General features: G+C 43.3%; 1 protein-coding gene across 2 annotated transcripts in view; it reads left to right on the top strand.

Moving 5' to 3' along the window:
* The window catches only part of CRIM1 (cysteine rich transmembrane BMP regulator 1), a 640446-nt gene that overhangs the window by 521496 nt on the left and 98519 nt on the right, over nucleotides 1-20431 (top strand). For both annotated transcript variants that reach the window (XM_083176101.1, XM_083176102.1), the window contains exons 9-10: nucleotides 754-910; nucleotides 20180-20301. In XM_083176101.1, coding sequence (XP_083032227.1) covers nucleotides 754-910; nucleotides 20180-20301 — 279 coding nt within the window. The remainder of the gene's footprint in view (nucleotides 1-753; nucleotides 911-20179; nucleotides 20302-20431) is intronic.

The raw sequence follows: 20431 nt of genomic DNA, 5'->3' as shown, positions 1-20431 counted from the left end.
GCACTCACTTTCATGAATAATTATGGAGCTTCGGACATTCATTTATCTATCCCGATGTCCGTTGGTGTAATAAGGCATATTTACAATAATCTGCCTACAAATTTTGAACTGTAATAAGCCCCAATAAATAAATAATCCGTTCTGTTACATAAATTAAAATAATTCTTCATTATAACATTATGTACATATCTGACGTTACAAACATGGCTGCTTATGCAGTGTATTACTAATAATCCAACAACCGTCTTCTCAACAGAATTTATGTCTCACGGTTCTCCTGACCACTTCCTCAGGCTGAGTAAGACCGAGAAAGCACGAGGACAAAACTCTTTAGACTACATCCCCTGGAACTGTAGTTGAGCTGTTCTAATGTCCACGTTGCATATCCCTGGTCTTCAAGAATATCAGAAAGTTCTGGTTCAAGTCATCCATAAAACTAGAACAGTAGACTAGTACCAATTAATAGCCACATCCATAGGGAAATTGATACCCCATGTTATTACAGTGTTCCTATTGTACCTTTCCATTTCACGTTAAAGGAATTTTCTGTATATAAATGTTGAGTATTAATTTGGAAAATTAGATCTGCTTATGGCATTTTTTTCATTAGGGAAATAAAGGGTTCATCTGCATGTAAGCATTTAATGATGGGAGAACTACTGTCTGAAAATGAACCATGCAAAAATTCCGTTAATAAAATATGAAATTGTGCAGAAGAGGCTGTTCTGATAAATGTCATTTTTATCTTTACAGGAGAGGAACTTTGTACCGGACTCATATCAGGTTGTGCCTTGGACTGTCCATATGGCTTTCAGACACACCATCATAACTGTGAGATCTGCCAGTGCAGACCGCGGCCCAAAAAGTGCAAGCCTGTGATCTGCGACAAGAACTGTCCTTTCGGCTACCTGTAAGTATTCATAGTGATTTGTCATTGTGGAGGAAATGTTAGTCTCATAAAACCTCGTAAAAATTCTGGGTTATTTCTCCCTGAAGCCCTCCAGCATGAAATAGTATTGCCAACCAGAAACTCACTGCATTTTTAATAAATGTGCTGTCTGACAGAAGTGTCTGCAACGTCTATGTGTGCATATTTTTGCTAGAACAACTTCATTTATTACACGTACATGTCTGCCTCTGCTTAAGCAGGAGCACAAAACAAAAGTGGTTCCCAATTGCTACCTTGTGTACATATGTATTATACTGTCGCTACAGCCTAATGCACACTTATCCAAAACCCTGGAATCCCATTACATTTCAGTTTTGCTTGTCATTCATGCATCCATCCCTCTATCTGCTGCTCTAAATGCTGTTCATTGTGAATTTAAATTGAAATACCTACTAGTACAATATGCTTGTAGCAACATTGCTGTGTTATTTTTAGTAATCTCTCCTCAACTCAAATAATAAAGTGTATTAATGATATGTATGACGTTGGGTGCAAAGAATTGGAACAATAAGCCTGTTATAATGGACAAATAAATTGTATCCAATAGCAACCAATCAGATCATAGGTTGGGTTAGTAGGACTACTGTATAAAGAGCTACTAAATGCTGAGATCAGATCAATTGCTGTACAGTAAGTAATAGTTTATATGGTTAGAGCATCTAGGTCAGTGGTCCAACATCCAGCCAATCAATTTTAGTATACACCATGTTTCTTTATTGTCGAGGTAAGGAGGTAATGATATAAGCAAAAGTGCATTGCTATGTGTTCAGTCTATTATTTCGTTTATGTGGCCTCACTATGTAAGCTTTAGTCTGCATCCTTTACAGAAAAGCATATGTCAATACGCCAGGCTTCGCAAGTTGGCCAGTGTTTTTCACCACACAGACACAGAGAATATTTATCAGAGATGATAAAAGATATAATATGAAGCACAATGGAACTTAGATTGAATCTGCATATTAAATGCTACAATGCCTTTCTTTCACAGATGAATTAAATGTACAAATGTCACACTTAATATTGATCAGCACAATCTAGCAAAGTAGATTTGTTGCATCAAGTTATTTAATTAGTGCAAATAGGACAGTGTGAATAAGTCACCCAGCACAGGGACTGATGTGCTGAGAGGGGTTGTTTGGCGTAACTGTGATGTCATTTTTGCAGTTCACGCTGCCATTTTGAGAGCTGAACAGAAGTTAATTCTTAAAAGTGTACATTTAACGTACAAAATGTTTGCCTCCAAAGTAGTCGACATCTGTATTTAAGGCCAGTTTTAATCTAACTTACAGTACTGTCTCAATATTTTAATGTGCACCAAGGAGATGATGAGGAAGAAGATGACAAATCTTTATTACATCTTGCCAAGTCTACCAGAACACAAGGAAGGCTGGCAAATTTTTATGGAGTCTCATGTATTTATGGAATTTCCTAGTAAAATTTGCAGCACATTGGTCATTATGAGGCAATTGTTGGTAGCCACAAACCCCCACAGTAGTTACTTCCATTTCCTATCTGGGAAGTGTCCTGGAAGTGAAACCTATGAATTTTTTGGCATCTCAACTTTTTCAATTTGGAGTATCGGAACACCATGCGCATTAGAGTAGTCACATGCTACTAGAACATGGGCAAGTCACCATTGGGGCCTGTGCAGGTCTTCCTTCTATACCACCCCTAACCTTAAATATGGTGGGCACCTGCCAGTATACTGTACATAGCATTAGCAGTTACCATGATTACCAACTATGGAGCTAGTGATGAAAACAACTATTCTGATAGGGATGGTTCAACAGAGACTTCAATTGTGACTATGCCGCCTAACTTGGGACACTTCGGAGCTATTCATTATTTGTAGAACATCTGAACATAAAGTAAACACTTTTTTTTCTTACTGCAACTATCACTTTATATATTTGATAACTATTGCCTTTGTAGAAGGATGTTTTAGAACTTCTAAAATGGCTATAATGAGTGGTTTAATGTGTATTGTGTTACTTACATGGAGTCCATTTCTCAGTACTTATTTTCTCAGGTACTGAACAACTTAATTACAGACATAAAACAATTCCATACTCATAGGGCTGTTTATACAGTAAGCACTTCTTACAATGCAGAAGGGATGAAGAGAATATATCATATCCTCAGAAATTGCTGGTGCGTTCCCTCTAATTGGCTGTTGGTATTTGCCAGCACTGTACTATTTTATTATGGTTCTCACTGCCAGATACATAAAGGAAATCAGAGGTTTTACTTATAACTCGAAAGCCATCTGTTTGCATGCTAGGTCCTTGCTGTATCAGGTAGGGATGGACAATATATTGCATCTTTCCTCAGCTACATCTCCTATTGGGCTAATCCAAATGTGGAATGCTTCTGGTACATATTGTGGAAGATGGCAGAAATACTTTGACATTCTGCCACTAACCTACAAATTACATATTTTCTTAAACGCCCTTAACAATTGGTTCAGATGACAGGTTTTTATGTCAGGTAATTTGGCTGCTGAAAAAGAGTGTATTTAAATTCTTGGAAAATAACAAAATAATTGAGTTTTCTGCCTCACTGGCGGGGTCATTACGAAGGAAAGAATTGAGCGAAGTAGATAAGAGAGAAGCAAATGCTTGCAGTATGAGTGAAAAATGAAGACAGATATATTGCTAACATACAGTATACAGTTGTATACAGTTGTATATTGCAAAATGAAGACAGATATATTGCTAACATACAGTATACAGTTAGCATTGCAAACAATAGTCCTTATTTGAACCATTTCCGTGCTGTACTTACATAAATCTGTGATTTCCCTCTGCTCCTAATCTCCGGTTTTTATCTGTGTATGATAAGTTGTCTACAACAGGCTGGGCAGCAAAGGAATCGGACTGATTTTTAGGCATAAAATAAACGTGCTATGGATATGTTATTGGGGGATAATGCTTTCAGCAACGTGTGCCTACTGAATGAAGAACTTTCTGCAGGCGAGGAGACAAAAACTCAAAAGAAAATAGGGTACCATTAGATGTCATTATAGTGGAGAGCATTATGACTTTGCTAGCTGATACAACATATTGTCCCTGCTGTTAAGCGCCTTCTTTACCCAGTCTGGGTCATGTTATTCCCCTGCCAGTTCTCTGAAAATCGGCCTTTTCTGAGAGTTGAGTAATTTAATTTCAGTAGATTGTATGAAGCAGGGAAGATCAGAAACTTTTGAAAAGGATTCTGAAATATTGTTTCACACTTAAAGAAAATGCATTTTTGTTCTTTTATAGTATTCAAGTAACTTATTTCTGAAATGTATCCTGTTTTCCAATTGAGTTGATTATGGTTTAAATTGGTTATTTTCAATTGGGAGGTGGGGAAGCTATAGTTGAATTTAACAAGTAATTATTTATTTAAATAGATTTTTTTATGGCAAATTTATTATTGATGATGGATTTATCACAGGACGACCACCCGTCTGTCTGTAGATCTATCTATCTATCCACACACAACTCTGCTTTTTACTATAAATAAATATATTCAATCATGTTGGTTGTTTTTGGTTATGTAATTGTGATACAGTATAGCCCAGCGGTTCTCAAACTGTGTGCCGTGGCTCCCTGGGGAGCCACAGTGCTGTGACAGGGGTGCCGCGGCCACTGTTCCTGCAGCCTGTCAGCCATCAGCCATGTGAATGTCTGCAGGAGGCAGCGGAGTGAGCGCAGACAGTGTCCCTGCAGTCTGTCAGCGAGCAGCTGTGGGGGGGAGTAAGGGCGGCCAGTGCCATGGCCAGTGTCCCTGCAGCAGCATTTGTGTCTACAGGAGGGAGCGGTGGTTAGCGCCAGGAGGGAGCGGTCGAGTAAAGGCGGCCAGTGTCCATGCAGCCGCAATTGTGTGCACTGGAGGTGAGCTCCAGGAGGGAGTGGGGGTGAGCACCTGGAGGGGTTGGGCAGTGAGCGGGATGAGTCGGAATGAACCAGCAGCAATGAGCAGTGGGCTGCTTACCTGTGACCTGAGTCAGCCGGTGACAGGGGCAGGGGGATTTGAGCAGTTACGGTGGCCCCGGGAGGAGGGGGTGAGCATGGGGCTTACCTCTGTGCCTGTAGTCAGACGGTGGTGTCTTTCTGCAGATATTCTACAGGTATATGAGTGTAATTGAGGTTCTGCATAGTTGGGAACGGTCGGAGGGGGGGGGTGTACTATAAATGATTTATACATGAAAAGAGTGATTTTTTTTTTGCAACCACACATGCGCACGGCACGCTGTCCGTACAGACAGACAGCAAATTAATTGACACCCTGCGGCGATAACCATGCATTTTCTCAGATTTCCCCACAAAACACAGGCATCCCCCAGCCATTGAGAGGGAGGGCCATTGCCATCAGCAGTGGCCTCCTTCTCCTCACCGCCTTACCAGCGCTGAGTAAGTCTAGACTTACTCACGTTTGCTAGAAGGGGGAATATAATTTGATGGTGCGTTATGTTCCCCCTGTGTGCATGGTTGCAAACACGTATGCAGCCATGCACAGGAGTAGGGGATTGAGCTCAGCGGGGTGGCGTTAACCTGCTCACTGGGCTCCGAACACTTGCAGCCCAGTGAGCAGGTCTGAATTGGGCTCTAGGTGCATGACTTTTTTTTTTTTTTTAAATGGGTCCTGTCAATTGTTCTTTTGAAAGAAGTCAAATTAAAAAAAGATATTTTTTCTTGGATTTATGTGTATTATTTTTACTATCCTTGACAAAGTGCCCAGCATGGTACAAAACGCATTGGTTGCTACAGGAAGAGACCAAGACGTCCCCACTGCTGCCCGAACAACCCTCATGCCGGCCGCCTGACATCATTAAGCCGCGTCCCGGGACTGAAGCCGAACGGAGACCATCTGTCAGCGTACAGCATCTTGCTGAGGAATATCGCTGCCTCTTTCGGTTAGGGTAAGACAGGGATACTGTAGCTGGCTCTTCTCTCCACAACGAAATAGTGATTCATTGGGGACTGCCGGAGCTGGATTTGATGGCGTCCAGGCACAATTGTCAAGTATCCAGGTTCTGTGCCAGAACCAGGGATCCTTTGGTGTGGGCGGTGGATTCCATAACAGTGCCCTGGAATTTCAAGATGGCATATGTCTTCCTGCCATTTCCCATGCTTGCCGGGGTCCTCAAGAGAGTGAGGACACAAGGAGCATGCATCATTCTGATAGCTCTGGATTGGCCAAGGAGATTTTGGTATTCCAACATTCTGAGCTTGTCAACACAGTCGTGGCGTCTTCCTCTTCGGCCAGACCTTCTCAGACAAGGGCCATTTTTTCATCAGGCCCTTCCTCGGCTCAGTTTGACAGCCTGGCTCTTGAAACCTCCATTCTAAAGAAGAAAGGTTTCTCGGATGAAGTTATTCGTACCATGGTTAGTGCAAGGAAACCAGTTTCTGCTGCTAATTATTAGAGGTGTGAGAGACAAAAAGTCTACAAGTCTAGGTTCAAAGTTTCAAGAATTTTGGAGTTTTTTCAGGATGGATTCTCGTCTGGACTAAGCCTTCAGTCACTAAAAGTGCAATTATCAGCTTTGTCTATTTTCTTTCAGAAAAAAGTGGCTTTGCTACCAGAAGTGCAGACTTTTCTCCAGGGGGTTACACATTTGAAGCCTCCTTATAGACAATCTGTAGTTCCTTGGGATGTATCCTTGGTGTTATCTGTGCTTCAAAAACCTCCATTTGTACCGTTAAGGTTGGCTGACCTGAAGTTTCTTACTTGAAAACTGACTTTTTTCTTGGCTATCGCCTCTGCTAGGTGTGTTTCAGAGTTAGGAGGTCTCCGTTTTTGGTATTTCATGATGATAGGGCTGTGCTGCGAACAGTCCCTAAGTTTTTGCCTGAGGTTGTTTCCTCATTTCATTTAAACCAGAAAATTGTTCTTCCGGTGTTTTCTTCTCCTGAGGAGGTCAGGAATAGGGACAGACTAAAGAATTTGGATGTGGTTCGCGCATTGCGCATCTATGTAGATAGAGTGAAGGTGTTTCGTAAAACTGACTTATTATTGGTCTTGTATGATGTACACAAAAGGGGCACGCCAGCTTCTATGCAGACCATTGCCCTTTGGTTAAGGTCGGTGATTGCATTTGCCTATACAAAAGTTGGCAGACCAGTGCCCTCCAGAACCAATGCTCATACCACCAGGTCGGTTGCTACCTCTTGGGCTGTGCGCCAGGCGGCCACGGCAGATCAAGTATGCAGGGCTGCCACTTGGACCTCTGTTGACACATTCACAAAATTCTACAGGTTCCATGAGTTCGCGCCGGAGGACGCTTCATTTGGGCAAGCAGTGATGAGAACTGCGGGCCTGAGCGTACCCTCCCAAAGGACCGACTCTTGAACATTCCATGGTTGAGCTGTGTCACCAGGATGGATGAAAGAGAACAGGGGATTTTTGTAAGAACTTACCGTTGACATGTTATCCTGATGACACAGCGATCCCTCCCTTTATGCTCAGTAAGTAATGCCTTTTCATGTGTTGTCATGTTAAAATGGTGATTGTGCATATTAATATGTTCAGGCGTTGTACTGAGTTAATGTATTCTAGTGTGCTCTGGAAGTTGAACTGAAGATTGCTGGGATGCAGAAGCCTGCCTCTCAAAGCTTTGGCATAGGTGCCTGGCTGCTTCGGACCCTCCTACATCCCATACAAAAATCCCCTTTTTGAAAGCAGTCTTCCTTTGCAGCATTTTTTCCACAACTACCTAGAACGGCAAATCATTGGCTTGACATCAATATGGCATGAGCACCATTGCTCCAGGTTATCCGCACATGACTAGCATAGTGCCTACTCCCTTGCACCCCCAGCTAATTAGGAAGGGGCCTACTTACCATTTATCTGTCTGTTATTACCTCTCTGTTCCCAATAGGAAATAGTAAGGTAATATGATGGTGCAATATACATTTCTGTTAATAAATAAATGATAATAATGCATCTACAATAGGGTGTATTCAATGCGGCCAGCGAGGGGGTTAAACGGAGAGGATCGCTGAAAACAAGCGATCATTACTGTTTAACCCCCGCGCCGGCCGCTCACCCTGTTCAACGTGGCAGGGAAATCCTCACTGTCTGAGATGATGAGAATTACCCCAAACAGCGAGGCTCGCAGCCAATGCAGGGACCCCACTGCATATAGCCGTGAGTCTCGCTGTTTCAGCGGCCGCATACACTGTTTCCCCCTGGCTACAAAAACCTAGTGAAGGGGAAACAGCATATGCAGGGGGGCAGTTGAATACTTTCCCTGCGAGCTGTGACCGCAAGCAGGCAGCCCTGCTCGCTGTCACAGCTCGTCCTCAGTGTTGAATACACCCCAATGTCTGATCACAACTTTCTACTGTCACAGTTACTATGATAGAGTCTTTACTGTAATGGATACTCAGCCCTATCTTTTCTCAAACTGTGGTAGAGTAGAATATTAAATTTATTATATGATATTGTGCCTTTAACACAAAAGACGATCATTCAACCCTGTGGTTCCGGTGCATACTGCTTCTTATACAATGCTATCTTATACAGTTAAAGCATAACATTTTTTCCTTTAGAACACACTGACATTCCATGGCCCACTGTAATCATCCGAAATTCTCGTGAAATTATTTACATGCTCAAATGTAGGTGCATCCATAATACTTCTTGAAGGTTGACAAAAAGTTGATTATTATGATTAAGCAATTAATGAATTATTCACTTTAGAACAGACCATTGCCTGGTAATTAATTCCCTTGCCGCCAGGTAATTTCATGTTGTGAGAGGATTATTTTCTATTATAAACTAAAATGTTGCTTTTCCTCATTTCGCAAGAAATATGTTTTTCTTTTATAGCGACTTGTTAAAAGAAACTGTTCTTTTTCTTAAAGGGTTCTTCTACCCTTTGTTCATCTAATCAGGAGTTCATCATGGCTGTCATCATGCTGATTGGTGGATGGCTGGAGCTATCCTCCAATCAGAGTGCTGACAGCCTTTCACTGTATGAAACAAATGGAAAGATGGAATGAGACCACAGGAACGTTGTGTTATGATTTTTTTGTTTACCCTTTCCCGTGAATGGGTTTGGAGGGACCCCAAATGCGTTGCTTTGCCTAGGGCCTATAATGCTGTTAAAGACGGCCCTGGGCTCTGCCATATCTGAAATATAGAAACAGCTACAGTATATATTTTGGATAACCAAGAATGAATGGCGCTACCTACTCTTTTCTATAGTGAGGGCTAACAGATCCCGTACCTGCCTGTTTCTGTGGGCACATCTGCTGACCTATGGTCACGCATGTGCAGCTAACCCGAGCCAGGAGGCACAGAACATGGAAGTGAAATATTTTGCTGGTGGTGAGACATGATACACAACTACAGTATGGATAACCGTTCTTGAAAACTTCTTCCAAAATATTTTCCATGATTTCATTTGCACCTCACATTAGGGCTAAAGCCATCCAATCAGATACTTGGGAAATGGTATAAACCTATTATTTGTAATAGTAATGGGAGGAATCGTAGTGCAGCATTTTGGGTGTCTTGTGCATCCGCAGCATGTACTTTCGGCATGAGATAGTAGCATAGTGTCCTTTAGAAGAAAGTGAGATCCGTAAGAGAGATATGATATTTTAATGTCTGCTAGATGACTTTTATTGAGTGTTCCTTTGGTATTTGAGTATTTATATGAATCAAATGCAGTGTGTACTATATTTCAGTTCTAGCTCTGGCATGGATGATCGAGTTATACTGTCAGCTCAATGCAGTGTAAAATTCTTTATCACTTCTGTAGCTGTCACGTACCGGTAGTTTTATGGAAGTGTCTTTTCCAGGATAGGGCTGCACTGGTGTTTTGATGGTTTAGCGTGACAATGTATTAACCCAAGAAATGCATATTTTTATTTTAAGGGCAGTGCTAAATTAAGAGCCTCATTGACCTGGAGCTGACAATTATTATAAGTGTGCCCTCACTGTGAATGTTTTTTCACGACTAATCTAGATCTTTTCTTTTTTTTTCACAATTGACTGAATGTTTCTAAATATAATTGTTCAGAAATTCTCGGTACTTAGGGCCCTATTCAGGCCTGCTCACTTGGCTGCGTATGTTCGCTGCACCGCCGAACGAACACCCCCCCCCCCCCCCGACCAAATCCCCATGTCATGATGCAAGCGGACATATCCGCTCGCATTAGTCTGCGCAGAGGAGAAATCATTCGATGGTTGCTCACCATCAAATGATTTCTCCTCTCTTCGCAGATAGAAGAAAGCCTGGACTTAATCTTTTTATCCTGGCCGTTCTTGTGCGTATTGGGGGCGGTGCACTGACATCATGTGATGTCATCCACCAACCCTAAGCTGGCAGGGACACACCTGCAATGGGGGAGCCCACCATTTCTATATTTGTGGGCATGCCCATGAAACACTGGGTGGACCCAAGCGACCGCTCCCTGCCTTTCAGTCATTTTGAAAACACCCCGGCGAGTGAAACACTCGCCGAAGGGGTTCGCTCTGGGATGTGCTCATGCGCACAAGCGACTATATGCATGCGCACACCCCCACCATCAGAGACGGGGACGAATTTGCTGCTCAATGAGCAGGTCTGAATCGGCCCCTTAGTAGATTATATTGATACTATATATATATATATATATATATATATATATATATTCAGTATCCATTTAACCCCTTCAGTGGTGGGTTTCTTTTTCTCACTTTTTTGGAGAGCGCTCCCTAAAACAACCTCACCACCATGTCTCCTGGGGCCGGGCAGCGCCGCTGAGCACTACACCAGCCGCTGCTTGGCCCTGCCCCCAGCAACCTGGCTGTGTGCGGCGTGATGTTAGCAAGCCACGTCGCACACACCCGGGGGAAGAAGGCGGGGCTGGGCAGCCGGAGCCGGGCAGCAGCTGAAGCTGGGTTCAGCGCTCAGCTCACCGGCACTAAGAGACAGACAGTGGCATTCTGAGAATTTTCCGGTTTTACAAACCGGGCACTTTAGCATAGCCCGGAAAATTATTGGGAGTGCCAGTAAAGGGGTTAAACCAATTAATTGTCTTGAGAAGGTCAAGCCTTTTGGTTTTCCACAATAGATAAGCATGGCATGTTAATTTTTTCATGTTTAGTCACATATAAAACATAAAACTCAGGATGTGACAGCTCTTGGCCCAACTAGTCTGCGCTAACACATTCACTAGGGTTCATTTTTTAGGTTGCGAGGCAATTAACCAACCAGTATATTTTTACATTGTATTAGATAACCGGAGCTCACAGAGGAAATCCATGAAGTCCAGGGAGAATAGAATATACAAATTCCACACAGTTAGGGACATGTTGGGAATTGAACCAATGACCTCAGTGCTGTGAGGCAGTAATCCTACCCATTACACCATCTGTAATATGATTATACTTTATTGCTGATATCTATGGTAAATGTTTTTGTTTGCTTTATTTGTAAGGACTGTCCATGTTCAACAGAACACAACCATTTATTTTTGTTTTGTCCATATTACAATGTGTGCTTTTATTAATTTTAATGCCCTAATTGTCCCATAGATTGTAGTCCTTTGCATCTCTATACCTCTCACAGTTTGGGAAATCAGGCTCAGGTTGAGGTGTCATGGTCATGGCACACTTGGGGAGTGTCCATGGGGTTCAGTATGACTTATCAACAGTCAATATACAGACAGTTAAAATACCGACCACAAATGATCAACAGTCAAAATACCAACACGTTTCAAAATATTGACACGAGTGGTTTTTTTTTGTGTCTGTCAACATACAGTAGGTCCACATTGACACCGTATAAGTGTGCCGTGTCCCCTCGCGTGGCTTGCTCGGCACGGCACACTACTACATTCTCCCTATATGCCTGCTGGGATGGTAAAGTATGAATAAGTCATTTAAAAAAAATCATGGAAAGCTCATGTTGACTTTTTGACATGTCGACATTGTATTTTGAATGTGGCGTCATATGTGCCATGTTGGTATAATGCATGTTGACATTTTGAAAGTGTTGGTATTTTGACTGTTGGTCATACCTGTCCGTGTCATAGCGGTTGTGGCCACATCTGTGCTCAGTGTGGTAATACGCCACAACCCCTCCCCTCAAATTTGCTCAAATATATTCATCATGGAACAGACCCCTAAAACATACTTACTAACTCCCCCCGGTAGGTGCCGGAGTGGGAGTATCTTCCTCATCCTGCATACTTCCAATTAAATCATGGATACGAATCCTAGGCCCAGATAGATTAAAATGGAATAAACATTACAACCTACTGAATTGATAGATGGTTCAGCCCCCATAAGCGGTAGCTGCCACTCGATTCTGGCCTTCTCCTAGTGACTTCACCGTAGGCAATAATGCCCTAAAATCGGGACTATACTGCTTAAATCAAGATGGTTGCTAGGCTTGTGCCTCTTTAGCTAAAAGATCCTCCAGAATTACATTTTGGGCCTGATTCAGACCTGTTTGCTTGTCTGCGTATACTCACAGTCTAGTGAGCAGGTTTATGCAGGGTTGGGGGGGGGGCTTGATCGTGACATCATTAAGCCTAAAATGACGCGATTGTGACATTTTAGATCCGCCCCCTTTCCTCTGAGACCCGCCGATTGCGGCATTTAAATGCCGCGATTGGGGGGGGGGTGGGCGCAGTGGGAGGGGGAATCCCAGCCATTCCGGGAGGGTAGGCAACCCTGGGTTTCAGTGGGGTTTTTCAGGGCACGCCCATGAAATACTGGCCGGTGCCCTACATCTGCCCGGTGCCCACTCCCTGCCCTTCCATACTGGAGTGAACGCCCTGGCTGGTGTGAAACTCGCCAAAGGCCTTCGCTCTGGGGGTTTGCACATGCGCATATTCACACATGCGCAAAACAGAAACATCAGACGGGGGAGCGAATTCAACTTACAGCGAGCGGGTTGGAATCCCCGTAATACCTTTAAGATCGTTAAACAAAACATATCCATGACCTATTTTTTACCCACGTGATTTTCTAGAGCAAAATCATGTTACAACATAGTAATAGTATATTTAATATATTTCAGAATGAAGTCATTATGTTTCCTGCGTAATTGTACTATTGTGTATGATCCTCTCATTGTGAGTAAAAATTCTGATAGTTATGATTATGTGAGCAGCTTATGTTTCAAAGGTTATTATTGTGCACTGATATCTGTAATTCTGCAGTTACAGCTGCTCATGTCTCACATGGGAAATCAAACATGGCTGCTACAGTGGATCTGAGAGAAACGGATGCTTTTAATATGGTGGAGCCTTTTAATTGGATTCCCAGTTTGCTATTTCCCCCCCATAAATCATATCTCATCTAATAGATAACTGAAACAGATTGCATTGTGGATAAGGACAGGTGTGCATCCATATCTAGCATTTTAACTCTTTATGCATTTAACAAAGCATCAGTTACAAGTTTCCAAATGTAATGTGCAGTTTTTACACCAGTGGAGACCATTTATTATTTAGAAATCTTCATTTACAAAGCTAAAATGATTACCCCAGTGAAGCATAACAAACAGAGGGCTTTATCTATATTCTTTATGACCAATCACATTTTCTGGTAGTTATGTATCATCTGCTGTTCCTGTTATTTTCAGCGATAACATAGATATCATACTTGCCTACTTTTGAAATTTAGTTTCAGGGAGATTATAGTTGGTAATATAATTTGCAGAGCGCCACATTGAGGGGGCGTGCCATGCTCCACCCAAGGGACGTGTCTAGTTCCATATATGGAGATATTATGAAAACAGATTGTGAACGTGGCACCTAGAAGCGTGGGTGTGTACTGCTACATCTGAGAGGAATCTTTTAAAATTACTCCAAATGTAGATGAGCCCCAAAGCAGTTAGTAAGAGATACTATACTTGGTAAAGTGCTGGAAAATGGTGCTGATGATTCAATGTAAATCTGTCATTCCTTTTTTTCCCCAAAAAATGTCACAGTGTAATGTGGGTTAGGTGTAATGAGGGAGATTGATGGGCTAATGAGGGAGAGAGGGAGATTGCTGCTATTTCAGGGAGTCTCCTGCAGAATGCAGGAGGGTAGGCAACTATGATAGATATTTATCAATCAAGTACAGCTAGGACAGGGAATACTGTAAATGGTTGGTTCAGTAAAGTCAGTTACACAGTGCGCTATCTTTTTACTTGCTTATTGTAGCTGCGAAAGACTAATCTTACATATTCTGATCTGGTGTCTTTATTGCACTTGCCACAATGCTGAAGATTTTGAATCATATGCCAACAGATATTTCCTTGAGAATAGGCCCCCATACACTAGGGTAGTTCACATGCAATTTGGGCTCTTTTTTATGCAATTATGGCAATCAATCACATGGTAAAAGTCCAGATCGCATGTACAGGTCCACTGCGAGTCGCCCCAGCTCCAGAATCAATCTGGTGGATTGCTTTCAAGCTGGGCAGGCTTGGTTGGGATGGCATGAGATATATAGCATGTGATCCTGCAGCCAGGTCTCAGACGGCTCAAAGGGGGATCGCATGTGGCTTCTATGAGGGGAGAAGTCTCCCTAGTGTATGCCCAGCTAATCAGGCAAGGTTTGTGGCTGTTATCTTAGCCAGTGCTATGCCGCATTTTAACACATGGTGTTATTCATACTGTCACCTGATCACTGGGCTGCGAATTGGCATGTGTATGGAACCTACCATGCATGCACAACACCATTCTGTGAAAAAATCCAGCACCGTTTTTTTTTTTTCAACATTCAATCTTTATTTCAAATAATCCAGCATCTTTTTTGATCACTAGCTGTAGATTGACAGGAAAACGGGGTTTGGGGGGTGGTAACCGGCTGTTTTCTGGGAGTGTCAGGGAAAATGCAGATGTGACCATGCATTTTCAGGGAAGGGATGTGACTGTCCTTGAAGTCAAGTTGAAGTCGTGGCTGAACTGTACAGTCACCCAAAATGAGTTCCGAATAAAGAGAGTCAGTGTAGCTGGAAGACAGTCATGCTTTCTCCCACCTGTGTTTACTGCTTACACTATTTGCTGCAGCACATGTACTGTATTATACTTACCTAGTTTCCGTTACTCTGGCCTGCAGAGGAAACACTGACATGCACATTGATCTACATACCCCTTTAAAAAACACATTTGTGACTTGCCAAACCTAGGGCAGGAACTCTCAAATTCTACAGCCCTGTGTATAAACCATGATATACGGAAAAATTGCAACCAACTTATAGCTAGAATTACCATGCTTCAGTCACAGGAGCAAATAGCTCCATATGTTAGGTGTCTGACTGTGGTTTTTGAGGTTTCTAGTTCAAGTCCTGGTTATGACGTGCTGAGAAATGTGGCTGAATCTCCGGGTGCTGGACGGGTTCCCGACAGTCGGGATCCCGACAATCATTTACCCGACGTCGGGATCCCGACTGCCAAAACGCCAACAGCCGGGTGCCCGACGGCCACCTGCTATTTTCCCTTGTGGGGGTCCACGACCCCCATAGAGGGAGAATAGAATAGGTAGAGGGAGAATAGAATAGGTGGCTCGCGTAGCGAGCCACCGTGCCCACAGCGTGGCAAGCGCAGCGAGCCCGCAAGGGGCTTTTTTGCACTCGCCATGCTGTCTGACTCTGGACAGTCGGGATCCCGGCGTCGGGATAATGACTGTCGGGATCCCGACTGTCGGAGTCCCATACCACACCCGAATCTCCTACATCCCGCACGCTTCCTAGTGAAATGGGTAGGATGGGAAGACAATGCGATGAATCAGGGACCCGTATGGAAGGGTTGGGGCTGAAGTGGTCATGTTAGTCCTGTCTCCTCCCACCAACTCTTGATTTGCATGACCTTTTGGTATGAGAGGGGAAAAATAAAAGTATGGTTGCTATGTGTAATTCCAACACCTGTCTGTTTTATAAGCTGTAGAAAATACCCATACTCACTCACATCATTTTTGGAATATAAGCATTAAAGGTTGTTAATTTACTTAGACTATGCATTATACACATTAAGCCCCATGCTCTGTATACCAGCCCTGCAGCTCCATACAGTTGAATATTATTAATTGTACATTGCAGAAGCTGATTTGATCTGTTAAGTTGGCAATGGAGTTAAAAAAAAAAACAGAAAAAACCTCACCCCAAACGTTATACTACCTATGAAACGCACACACCATTTGCAGGTGAATTCGTAGTGTTATGGTATGTGCTGCAGTTCAATGGAAGCAGCCTGCTTTATATTCATGCATTTGACAATGCATATCAAGAAGCTACATGAAATGAAATCTATCTGGCATCCGTGTGCATTTTTATATGCTGGTTGCGTCCACGTCTACATAGCCACAGGCAATCCTCGAAGTGGCCCAGGGGATCTGCGTTCCAGTTTTTGAACCGTTACAATTGTATGTTTCTGAGAAACCCAAGTGGCTACAGTGCAGCAAGGTATTCTGGGTAGATACCGCCAAATAAGTAGCTACATTTACCTAAATACTTTATTCTTATCAGTACTGATATGAATAAGAAAAGGAGTGAAGCCTGCATAGTAAATGTACAGACACAAGACCTATTTATAAGGTACTATTAGGCTTTCACTGTTCTTGCCCGTTTTTTTACCTCTCCAGCTTTCATCTGAACTCCTAATGTTAGCAAAGGTAATGAGAATTGCAGTGTAATTGCAGTATTATACGGCGCGCCTGCAATCAATGTATAGTTCAGCAATACAGCTCCACTAAATCTTTGCCCTTGAAATATCAGAACATAATTGGTGCTCAAAGACACTTTTCTCCGACCGCGGTTTGTTATTTCATTGGACCAAGTTCTTTACAAAGTTTATTTAGTCAAAAGGTTTAATCCCAGTGAAATCTGTCCCTTTCTGCTGCTCCCAGGTGGCCAGAGAATCATACAGTTGTATTCATTTTCTACCCCAAGTATGTTTCTCTGCAGGATTAAGAAAACCAAATATGACTCACAGGCTCTATTAATATAATGTTCCCAGCAGCTTATAAAACATTGGCTTAAATGTGTTCTGTGATGATGTATATGGTGGCATTCATTATTGATGTACAACAATAAAATCAAACAATAGACATACGTTTTGCATTTCATACAGGACTTCCCAGCAGACTGCATTTTCCACTATTATGTCACATATATGACGTCTGGGGAATTTTCTTGGTATGGAACATTATCTAGTAAAGTAAAATGTATTACAGTATGGGAGTCAATACCTAGTATGCACACAGTGGTAGTACTCACCGCCTGCCTAGAGGTCACATCATTTGACACATATAGGTTAATTTACTGTGTATGGCGCTGACCCTGGGAGTAATGTAATATATGAGTAGTGTACCCATAGATTTCAGATGAATTACTGTGACACCCAGGAAGATTGCTTAGGACATAAACAATTACAAATGTATTTCCTTTATACGGAAATAAATCTTGTCTTGTCTTTTCTGTTTTTATTTACAGTGATAACATATATTTTCACATCGCAAAGGAAAACCACCACCATCCAACCAACCATCTTTTTCAGATTGTTCTTGCCTTTAAACACAGCAGATTTAGTACAACCAGACTTGCGGTGCAGTCTAAATGGGTAACCTGGGTCCATGTGATCTGAGTCCCGTTAACTGCAATGACATACTGTAGGCGGCGCTGGGAGATGAGTGCCAGTTCAGGACCCACCTTCTCTGACGTCACCCACCCGGCATTATGCCAGGTAGGGACCGCAGTGTAGAAGGGTTACAAGTTGGGTCGCAGCCGTGTTGGAGCCGTGTTCAGAGTAGTTGGGTGCAGTGAAGGCATTCCCTATTGAATTACCAAGTTGGCACACGGTTGTGCCTAGTTTTGCCAATCCAAAACTAGGTTGTATTTTGTGGAGTTATCAGTGTAATGGGCTAAGCTTCAAACATAAACAGTTAGGTGAGATAAGGGTGCCGGATGACTTGACAACCGCTGAGATCCCGGCGGTCACAATTCTGGCCCAAAATCCCGACTGTTCACTGCCTGACAGTTGCAATCCCAACCAACATGGGCTATTCTCCCTTGTAGGGGTCCGCAACCCCCATAGAGGGAGAACAGAACCTGTGGCGTGCGAAGTGAGCCACTGAGCCCGCAGCGTGGCAAGCACAGCAAGCTCTCAAGGGCCTTTTTTGTGCTCCCCCTGTCAGCATACCAGCAGCCGGGTTTCCAATGTCGGTATACTGACCGTCACCAAATCATACCGAACTCTGAGCTATTTTTGGCCATTACCACACCCCTACAGGATTTGATTAGACAGATTTCAGAGCAGGTGGCAATCAGTGCAGCAACAGCACTGCGCTATAGTCCTCATTATAGCCCAGAAAAGTGCATTCAAAATTGGTGATTTAACCATTTTGTCTGTAAGACCATTTTTGTGTTTTCCAGTGTTTAAGGGCAAATGCATACTTTCCTACTTTTGTAAACGAGTTTCAGGGAGATTATAGTTGGTAATAAAATGTTGCAATGCTCCACCTAAAGGGTGGTTCCATATATGTAGAGATTGTGAAAAGAGATTGTGAACGTGGCACCTAGAATCGTGGGTATGTACTGCTACATCTGAGAGGAATCTTTTAAAATTACTTTATATACAAATGTAGATGAGCCCCAGAGCAGTTAGTAAGAGATACTATACTTGGTAAAGTGCTGGGAATGGTTCTGATGATTCAATGTAAATGAATCTGTCTCTCATTCCTTTTTTCCCCAAAAATGTAACAGTGTAATGTGGGCTAGGTCAGGGGTTCCCAATCTTTTTCGAATCACGGCACCCTAGAGTATCATAATTTTTCCACGGCACCCCTAGGCCCAGAAAAATATATTTTAAATTAAGTAGATTGTGTTTATATGTGCTTCTTAGGTTCAGTTATGTGTTAAAGGGCAGGATTTGGTTCTGATTGTACACATATGTTATGATTGGCAGCCACCAGCACTGGTTTTGTCCACAAATAATTGATCACAAATAATTTTTATTGGTCCTGGACCACCAACCCGTGGCACCCCTGCAAGTGTCCCGAGGCACCCCTGGGAGCCACGGCACACAGTTTGGGAACCACTGGGCTAGGTGAAAGGAGGGTGATTGCTAGACTAATGAGGGAGAGAGGGAGATTGCTGATGCAGAATGCAGGAGGGTAGGCAACTATGGGCAAATGGTCGATTGTTATTGGCTTCCATACATTACCAGATTGTTATTCCAGCCAGCCAAATTGGACAAAGCATCTGCATGATAAATGTATAATGTACCTGTATATCCTGAAAATATTCTTTTTTTTTTGTAAAAAAATTGTGCTTAATTTGACTAATTTGAATGTGTAATCATGTATGAATAAATTATAGTTTTAACATACCTCCCAACTTTTGAAGTTGGGAGGTCGGGACGTTCGCGCGGCGAAGCCGCGCGCGCTCCCGAAAAGGGGGTGTGGCCTCGAGAAAAGGGGGCGTGGCCTCACGGGGTGACGCGAAATCCGGCCACGCCCCCGTTTTCGCCGCTCGTCGTAATAATGGGGCAGATGTGAAGGGTCGTTATGGGGGATAAGGGGTATCAGCGCACGTTATGTGCACTGATACCGCTTCTCCCCCATGTATGAAGGAGGTGAGATGCGGTAAAGGACAGGGGCTCTATGCGCCCCTGTCCATATCGGCGCTGCTATCAAAATGATAGCAGGCCGAATGTATGAACGGTCAGCATCGCTGACCGTTCCGCACGAAGCCTGCTTTGGCTTCGCCAGCATCAGGCTGGCGAAGCCCTATCTAAACAGCAGGGACAGCACTGCCCCTGATGTTAGGTCTGGGCTGCGCTGGGGATCTCGTGTGAACAGCGAGATCCCGCGCATGCCCAGTGCGGCCGGCCGGGGGACAGGAGATAGCGCATCAGTATTAACTGATGCGCTATCTCCAGAAAGGGACATCGCCGAAGGGGGGAGTTAACGCTCCCCCGCTTCGGCAGACAAGATGTTAATACATCTTGTCGATGTCCCTTCCTGCTTCGCCTCGCTATTGAGGCGAAGCAGGAAGTATCATAGCGGCACGATAAGCGCTGCTATGATACATCTGCCCCATTATCGTGGTTTATATCTCCCAACCGTCTCGGGAAGCCGGGACTGCGGTAAGCAGTACCGGGACGACGGGACATCGGCCGTAAATCGTGAATGTCCCGCCGAATCCGGGACGGTTGGGAGGTATGGTTTTAAATAAAATGTATTTGATATCTTTGTTTCCGTGATGGGTTTTTTCCTGATGGTCTCTTCCTCCTGTCTTATGTTGTATAGGAAAAACAAACATGGATGTGATATCTGTCGCTGTAAGAAGTGCCTTGATGCCCCATGCAGCAAGATCTGTCCTATGGGTTTTGAGCAAGACAGCCAAGGATGCCTTATCTGCAAGTGTAGAGGTAAGTGTAGGTCCTCACCTCCCCTTCTACAGTGTCCTGCATGTGCCTACAAACCCCCACCACAGACACAGAATATGTACGAAACCTACCTACCGAAGCCTGGAGAAAGATAAAATTGGGAGAGATAAAG

The sequence above is a fragment of the Crinia signifera genome, chromosome 3 (genome assembly GCF_055691185.1).
Source record: "Crinia signifera chromosome 3, ASM5569118v1, whole genome shotgun sequence".
Taxonomy (NCBI): domain Eukaryota; kingdom Metazoa; phylum Chordata; class Amphibia; order Anura; family Myobatrachidae; genus Crinia; species Crinia signifera.
Note: the sequence above shows the minus strand (reverse complement) of the source record. Positions and strands in the feature narration are given on the sequence as shown.